This window comes from Asparagus officinalis, chromosome 8, assembly GCF_001876935.1.
Source record: "Asparagus officinalis chromosome 8, Aspof.V1, whole genome shotgun sequence".
NCBI classification, from domain to species: Eukaryota; Viridiplantae; Streptophyta; class Magnoliopsida; order Asparagales; family Asparagaceae; genus Asparagus; species Asparagus officinalis.
Genome location: NC_033801.1, coordinates 572,853 through 582,195, shown reverse-complemented (window position 1 = coordinate 582,195; position 9,343 = coordinate 572,853). Strand labels below are relative to the sequence as shown.

The window sequence follows — 9,343 nt, the reverse complement described above, 5'->3', positions numbered from 1 at the left end:
GTTACATCCTACCCCCCTTAAAACAAATTCCGCCCTCGGAATTAAAATAAGAACCCAATGATAGATATGGAATGATGTTAGTAAGCAGAGGAGACAAAATAGTGGGAAGCTCCGGTGTCAAAAGTGCTAAAGTAGGAACGGAAGAAACAAGAGCCTTGCTTATTACATGAGGAGGTAAATGCAACTAAACTTAGCACTCATATACAAGTCCTATTATGATATCATTAGGTAAGGCTAGATAAGAAAATTTCATATGCAAGTAAAACTAAGAGTGAACAGTTCTTACCAGTGATAACCTGGTCATTCGCCTCAGCTTCTACGGCCGTCATCATGAATGTCTGTCGTGATGGTTGTTGTCCTCGCGCCTGCTGAAAAACCTGCTTCTGCGGGGGAAGAGGCCCTGTTCGGGGGTAGGATCCTTGCGGAACTGGTGCTGCTGGGGAAGGTCGAGGTGGAGCTGGAAGAGCTGCCCGAACTGGAGGAGGTGGCAAATGGATCTGTTGCTTCTGCGGACAATTCGGACTGAGATGGTCAGGGGACCCACAGGTGTAGCACAAACGAAGGCGCTGGCGGCACTCCCCCTCCCGCAAGCGTGGCGGCCCCTTCGACGATGAGCGCTAGGAGTTCTTAGCCATGGCTCAAATGATTTGCATTTGGGCGCATATGAAAACAAATATATACAAATTATCTCTTGGGACAAGCAATATTTATGCCTTTGATTGTTATACTTGATGAAAGTTAGAACCGAACAAACCGAACCGAACCGCACCGAACCGATTTGCAACGGTTCGGTTCGGTTCGGTTTTGAATTATAGGTGGTTCGGTTCGGTTGTTCAAATTTTGGTAAAAACCGACCCATACTTATCCAGGCCCTTCTGAAACTGATGCCTCCTGATCGTCGGGTCTGTAACAAGATGAGGAGCATATCGACTCAGGGAAGAAAACTCAGCCTCGTACTCATCTACTGTTCGCCCTCCTTGCTTGAGCTTAACAAATCTCCGTAGGAGTTCGTCCCGAGCTGACTGAGGAAAGTATTTCCTGTTGAAGCGCTCGGTGAACGCCTCCCACAAGATGGGCCTCTCCAAATGAGTCTTCTCTGCAGTCCACCAAATCCGAGCGGTGTCGGTGAGCTGAATATCCATGAGGTCCACCCATTCAGCATGGGGGATGCGGGTCACCGTGAGAATAGTCTCCGTGACCTTGAGAAACTCCTCTGCTGCTAAAGGTCCTTCGGCACCGGAGAAGGAAGGAGGCCGCATATACCGGAACTCCCTGACGCTAGACTCTGGACGAGGGGGAGGCTGGGGCTGCGGCTCCCTATGAAGCTGTCCCGCCAAGTGCTGCTGGTTCGTCGCCAGTCCCTGAATCATCGCCAGAAGTTGGTTTGGATCCACTTCGGACTGTGGGGCACTGCTACTAGACGGGTTATCGTTACTACGAGTACCCACCATGATTCTGAAGGAACGAGGATCAAAAGGTAAATTAAGGTTAAAATCAAATAATATATTTGGAAAATAGGAATTAAAACATAGTTATTAAGATAATAGTATAAGAAAATAATTGTAGTCTAAAATAATAATATAAGAACTTATTTGTAGCCTTACGGATGAAATATGATATGTATCTAAATTGTCTACCATATTCTTACTAGTGAGGACTCGGGACCGTGATCGAGATCGTGACCTGCATGGGCCACCAAAAAAACCTGTCACGCCCCGCTTCCCAAAATATCAGGGAATCGGAACGTGAACAAGCCCGCGACGTATTAGACTGAGGAGAGATAAGTACTAGACCCCGTCTTCTCAATCTAATACGCTAAGCGTCAGAAAATAAATACAATGCGAAGTCACAGGTCCCCGATCACAATCAGCAAGAATATAATATAGAAGACTCAGAATAAAAAATACATATACAAATGAAATATCATCCAAGACATAATATCGGATCAAACCATGCCCTTATAATACTGAAACAAACTGATAGAGATACTACCAATATACATGATCACATGGAAAAGAAAGAATTACAAAATAAACTGGAACATCAAAGAAGAAGCTTGACTCCTTCTCCTGCTCCGCTACAAGCACTCCTGCTGAGAATCCTCTGGCTCTTGCTAAACCTGTTCTTCTCCTAAGTCTGACGTACACCAGAGAAAACAGGTGTACGTCAGCGTGCATGACGCACGGTAAGACCCCACAAAAGAAAATAGAACAAATGAAAACCCAAGCGGAAAACGATATAATAACAGAAACAACAAAAGAACGTACAACTAAAATCCACAAATCAACATGAAAACACTACTAAATCATGATAACATAAAACATCCAGAATCGATCAGGTAACTAAGCATGTAGCTAGCGATCAGTCTAATCATCCAAGTAACAGGGGCATACAATAGATGGAATTAATACCTAAAAATCTATATTCTTGTTTTACATGTTATTTGAATTGGGGAAGAATATTTTGATGTATATAATCGGGTCCCCGTAAAGTTGTCCGGGGGCCGCCTTCAAGTCAAGTATTGGCCCTCTGGCCCATGTACATAACACTCACGATATCACGATAACAAGAAAGCGCTGTGCCCGTTTATATACATGTTATATTCTCCGTCCAATTCCCCTTTATAACCCCATGTTTGCCATATTAATTAAGCAATTGTACATGAAATATTATGCACTAGCCACGGAGTTACCGTGGAACGACTTCTGTAAAACTATGAACATAACCGTGACCCACAACACGTCCGATCAAGAGTGCATCGTCTAGTCAATGCTATAATAATAATAATAATCAAGGAAACCTCATACCGGGATATCGATATCGAGGGAACTCGGGACTCCTCACATCGGGATATCGATGTCGAGCGAGTATAGCCATGCTTTGAAGCACGCTTATAAATCATACTTTTAACAGAAGTCGTCTTCATGTACAGTCTCTCCTATTAGGTAACAACTAAGTGATAAAACAACAAGCTTCCACACAGCTATTCATGTCAAGCAATCCCACGCAGGTAATAATATATCACAGACTAATTTAATTAACCAATTACTAACAGATAAAAATATTGAAATGGCAAGTCACATAATAATTTATGATGAACTAATAATTAAAATAAAATAATCAAGGTTCGGGATCTTGCTGACGACATGTGAAAATACCGCACTAGTGGTGTCTAAAACTCATTACTGCACTTATGCATAGACTCTAAACAACATATAATCATGTTACTAATTAATGTTGTAAGAGTTAATCACCATATAAATACTAACAGTTAGTATATAATACAGTGAGTAGAAAGTCACAGTGGGACTTGCCTTGGTTCGTGGCGTTGGACTTGGCGGTGACGGGAGAGAGGATCAGCGGAGAGGGGCTGCCGGGGTTGTCGGCGATGCGAGGACAACGAGACGGCGTCGACAGCGGCTGAAGGAGGAGCTCACGATGGATCTGAGCTCAGGGCGACGAGATGACCGGCGGGGCTGGCAGCGGGTGGTGCGACTCTTGGAGGAGGACTGGGGTGAGCGGCTGGAGGCGATGAGGCGGCGGTCGAAGGCAGGTGGTTGGCGAGGCGACGTTGGTGGCTGCGGCAGCAGGGCGTCGAGTGAAAGGCGGCGTCGGGTTCGGGTGTGGGGAGGAGGACGAGCTCGGTGCAGGCGTGCTGGCGGCGAGGGTGGACAGCGGGGCTGTTGGCGGCGCGGCGACCAGGCCAAGGCGACTGGCCGGCGAGCAGGGGTGAGGCCGAGCGGATCTGAGGGGCGGCAACTGGGTTTCGGGTTCGAGGCGGGGAGAGCTCGACTGGAGCCGGGATCGAAAAAAAGGGGTATTTTTTTTTTGAGGTGGTCAGGGGTGCAAGGCGCGGCGTTCGGCGCTCGGGTACGGAGGTCGGCGTCGGGAGCCGGGCTGAGGTCGGGTTTCGTGCTTGAAGGAAGAAGAAAGAAAGGAGAGAGAGAGTAGGGTTTTCTTTGGGTGAAGAGAATAAAATGGAGAGTAAAGATGAGGGGAGTAGTGGAATTAAAATGAGAGTTGAGGGGTTGAGCTGTCCAATTGTGAGAGGGAGAGAGAAAAAGGAAAGTGTGAGAGAGAGAGAATCACGTGAGAGAAAATAGGAAATAGTTAAATGATGATTAGAGAATTGATTGAGTAAAAATTTGGAAGGAATTCAAATTCAAATGAGAAAATAAGAGAGGGAAAAATTCGAAAATCTCAACTAATATTCTGAATTATTTTAATAATTAATAATCAACCAAAAATCTTTTTTTATTAATATTTATATACTATTTTACTATACTCAAGTTTACATCAATAATAACAAGGTCATTAATAATATTAATCACCAAAAGATTATATATAAAAATTATTAAACCGTAAATTAATATTTAGCAGAATTAAAAATACAAGACTATATATTTTATTATTTATTTATTTTGAAAACTCAGAAAATTCCAGAAATTAGGAAAAGTATTAATAAAATATAATATATTATTTTAAATACTAGAAAATTTTATTTAAATACGTATCAAAATTCACGGTTGTTACATATACTCTATTTGATGGGTTGAAATCATTTGGATGATGATTTTGATATAATAATAGCTCAATTCTGTGTGACTTTTGGTGCCCATATGTGATATTTTAGTATGTTGTGTGACTTATGCTGCATTTAGTCACATTTTGGTATTTTGTGTGACTTTTGTGGTTGTTACGTGACATTTTAGTATTTTGTGTGACTCTTGGGGCCCATATGTGACATTTTACTATTCTGTGTGACTTTTAGGGCTGTTATGTGATGTTTTTACATTCTCTGTATTATATTCTTGTTACCATTTACATATCCTGCTATTAAGTGTTATGTTATATTTCTACATGTATGATTATGGCATACATGCGTATTTTTTCATCAAGGCGATCCTCGAGGGAATGGAGATAATGAACGTTGAAGCCTTGCACATGGAGTCGCATATGCTACGAGTAGGACTTGCTGCTCAACTCATATGTGAAGGCCGTGAATGAAAAAAAACTGCGGTTGAAATTAGACAGTGATGATCGAGAATATTTTTTATACTTTGGGGGTAGTGATGTACCTATGATTGAGTGGAAGTATTAGACTCTACATGTAACTGTAACATTTGTTTAAATGCTATGATGTAAAGGATAACTAGTTTACTAGTTGTGTGTGACATTTGTTGGATTGTTGTGTGAGCTATATGTGAAGATATGTGACCATTAGTATGATGTGTAACGTTTGGGGCTTTTATGTGACGTTTTAGTATGGTGTGTGACTTTTTCTTCTTGTATGTGATATTTTAGTATTCTGTGTGACTTTTGAGGCTGTTATGTGATGTTTTAGTATGATCTGTGACTTTTGCTCCTTATATGTGACATTTTGGTGTTCTGTATGACTTTTGAGGCTGTTATGTGATGTTTTAGTATGCTGTGTGACTTTTGCTCTTTATATGTGATATTTTGGTGTTCTGTGTGACTTTTGAGGTTGTTATGTGATGTTTTAGTATGATGTGTGACTTTTGCTCCGATTATGTGACATTTTGGTATGTACCATTGATTGAGTGGAAGTAATAGACAAACACATAACTATTTCATTTGTTGGATGTTGGATGTTTACTAGCTATTTATAAATGATAAAATATGCATTTGTAATTTCTTGGTGATCTTTTTTCTTTAGCATATTAAATGGAATCTAAAAGTAAAGTTCTTACAGGTATCACTGTTAATACTAACAAGTCACATGAACAGGTAATATGTCACATTTAAGTAGCAAATATCACAACAAAAGGGAAAATGTAGCATGTAACAGACAACAGTCACAAAAAGAGTTTGAATTCTGTTAGGAAACGTTAATCATACTAAAACATCACATAACAGCCTCAAAAGTCACACAGAACACCAAAATGTCACATATAAGGAGCAAAAGTCACAAAGCATACTAAAACATCACATAACAGCCTCAAAAGTCACACAGAATACCAAAATGACACATACAAGAAGAAAAAGTCACACACTATACTAAAACGTCATATAAAAGCCCCAAACGTTACACATCATACTAATGGTCACATATCTTCACATATAGCTCACACAACAATCCAACAAATGTCACACACAACTAGTAAACTAGTTATCCTTTACATCATAGCGTTTAAACAAATGTTACAGTTACATGTAGAGTCTAATCTCCTACTCGTAGCATATGCGACTCCATGTGCAAGGCTTCAACGTTCATTATCTCCCTTCCCTCTAGGATCGCCTTGATGAAAAAAATACGCATGTATGGCATAATCATACTTGTAGAAATATAACATAACACTTAATAGCAGGATTGTAGGCTGTCTAAAAATCACGATGGATAGCTGATCCCTATCAAGCTCCGACAATGAAAGTCACAATCAGACGACTGTCTAATCACTGTATTCGCAATTCTACAATCGCTACAAACACGGCCTCATTTCTGAGATGATTGATCTTGATGGTTGCGACAACAACATGACTAATATTATATTAGCAACTATTAGAGATGTTGATGAGCAATGTAATGATTTCAGAAATAAAAGGTTGGACGTAGTTGGTGAGTTGCTTGGTAGAGAGCTGTGGGCAAATATTCATCTAAAAACACTATGGATGTTGATTCCCGTCAAGTTCCTACGACGAAAGCTACAATCAAATAGCTTTCCCGCCGACAATCAAAAACTACAAATGGAGGACTTTTCACATAGATCGAGAAGAGTTACAATTCAACGACACTTCCGACAATTGATAAAAACTCTATTCAACAGTCTTCACATTTTGCAGTGAAAGTTACAATCTGACGATTTTCACACTCCACAACAGCTAAAGCTAGGATTACTGAACAACGGTCCTTGCAACGCTTTACAGAAGAAGTTACAAGTCAAACTAGCTCCTTCTAAAACGCGGATGTCATCCCCGCGTTGCAATTCTGGAAGTGCAGGCGACTCCCGCGTTTCCAAGCACAAGCTAAACGTGAGCGACCCTCGCGTTCGGCGTTTCCAAGCACAAGCTAAACGTGAGCGACCCTCGCGTTCGTAGGGGTTCAACCAACACCGACCCCCCGTGTTTCCAAACTATAATAAACCAAACGCGAGTGACCCCCGCGTTCATTGGTGTTCAGCTAATACCCAACATCGCGTCTCAATTCTGAGAGGCGACGTTGGGTTCTGAACGCCAGATTGGGCGTTTGACTCGTTCAAATACGAGCTGAACGGTTTCAGAACTGTTTCCCCACGATCTGAGGAAATCACGCCCACTTAGGAGCGGATTTAGAGGGCAGTTACAACCTCTTATCCACCTATAAAATCTCAACAAACTCAACTGAGTTAAGGGGCTGGCTTTTTGGAACGGAAGAGGAGCAGCAGATTGGATTTGGAGGATCTCAACCACTCAGGTTTGGTAATTCAACAGCGGCAGCAGTCAAATCCTTGGAGATAGGATTTTTGAATCAAATTCAGAAGATCAAATCTGAGAGGATTCTTCAACAACAGAATATCAGCTTGGTCATTAACCGAATTTTTGGTTCTAACAACTCTTTTAACAGAGTTCTAACTCGTTCAGAGTTCTTAAACTCATTTAGAGTTACCCATTAAACTTTCCACAGAAGTTCATCGTTCCCACGAGATAGAAGGCGGTCGGATCGTCAACAGAGAGCAAATTCGACGCGAGCAATCGAAGGAGGCATTCCATCGCTACTGAGAAGAACCCAGTTTTAAACAAAGGAGAGAATCAAATTCGTTCTATTCTCTTTTGTAATCAAATTGTAATTAGAATCAAAGGAATACAAGTCAATTTTCTTTGTTCTTTTCTTTGCAATTTTAACTGGTAACAAGAATATAACACAGAGAATATAAAAATATCACATAATAGCCCCAAAAGTCACACAGAATACTGAAATGTCACATATGGGCCCCAAGAGTCACACAGAATACTAAAATGTCACGTAACAACCACAAAAGTCACACAAAATACCAAAATGTGACTAAATGCAGTATAAGTCACACATCATACTAAAATATCACATATGGGCACCAAAAGTCACACAGAAATGAGCTATTATTATATCAAAATCATCCCCCAAATGATTTCAACCCATTAAATAGAGTACAACTCTCCAAACCTACAACCTAATTTTCTTCAAAGAACCAACAAATTAATCTAACAACATAGCAATCTGCAGTACAAAGAATGATCCGAAGTTGAATTAAAAAAGGAAAAAGAACCAACAAATTGAGTATAAATCCTCTGTCCTGCTATCATCAACACCACATAATTCCGATGAATTAGTAGAATTAGGGCTGGAGCTCTGAGATTTCGACGACGACGAAGATGTAGTATAACACAACTATTAAGTGCAGATTCGAAACCAACCTTCCATTTCAAAAGAGATCCATCTTCAACCCCGAACTCACCAGCTAGAAGCTCGATCCTCAGCCTCCGAATCTCCTTAAAGTTCTTCAAGACCTCGGTCGGCGAGTGATGTGAACTTCCGACGAAACCAAAGAGCAAGCCGACGATGAAGCTTCCAGAGATCTCTTATTCAAGATCTGACCTAGGGCTTGGACAAGCTTGACGATGCCTCCAAGGACGAGGTGAGCGAGATTCGAGATGACGTCGCGTGTCTTATCGTTGCCACCTCCTCCTCCGACGGAAAGCCAAGGGTCGTCGGAGATGACACATAGGGGAGGGGAGGGGGAAGGGGGAGGAGGTGGACGGAGCCGAGGAGGGGGTCGGGGAGGAGGGGGAAGGGGGAGGAGGAGAGGATGCAGATGAGGAGGGAGGAGGAGGGGAGGGGAGGAAAGGGATTGGGTTTTAAATTGGGAAGAATGAGTAATTTGGGAATTAATTTCTTGGACAGTGAGAAGTGAGTTTCTTGGGCAGTGGGTTTGGGGGTTGGCTGTATATATTTTTTAATTTTAGAGCCTATGGGTTATGGTTGTTGGGCTGGGGGTGAGGATGATTGACCTAACTTATTTTGCTTCCTCCAAGCAATTTTCCCAAAAAAGAATGAAAAGGCAGGTTGACAAAAGGATTCCAAATCGCACCCGCCTCCGTTAATAAATAAAATAATATCCTTCTCCTTGCGTGCCTCCATTTCTATTTTTTTTCCGCCCTCATTTGCTCGTCGTCTTCTCGTCTCGTTTTAGCTCTTCCCCCCTTCGGTAGATCTGCCCTTAGTTCCTCAATACCTCTTTCGCTGGGAAAAACCCTAGCTGCGGCTCGTGCTATTGGATCTGCGATCAGATCGGATCCGAACATGACCTACGCTTCCCAATTGCTCCGCCGCTCCAACAAGGTTTGATTCTTTCTCGTCGTTTCCGTGGCG

The 9,343-nt window shown here is 41.8% G+C and overlaps 2 protein-coding genes across 2 annotated transcripts in view; one reads left to right on the top strand and one right to left on the bottom strand.

Annotated features, from left to right (window-relative positions):
• Positions 834–1,451, bottom strand: LOC109819392. Its single transcript, XM_020385106.1, has one exon. It carries the CDS (start codon positions 1,449–1,451, stop codon positions 834–836), a length of 618 nt encoding a protein of 205 aa, XP_020240695.1.
• LOC109851354 (dihydrolipoyllysine-residue acetyltransferase component 3 of pyruvate dehydrogenase complex, mitochondrial-like) overlaps positions 9,080–9,343 on the top strand; it is a 5,611-nt gene continuing 5,347 nt past the window's right edge. Inside the window, exon 1 of the mRNA XM_020421437.1 lies at positions 9,080–9,313. Coding sequence (XP_020277026.1) covers positions 9,275–9,313 — 39 coding nt within the window. The 5' untranslated portion in view covers positions 9,080–9,274. The remainder of the gene's footprint in view (positions 9,314–9,343) is intronic.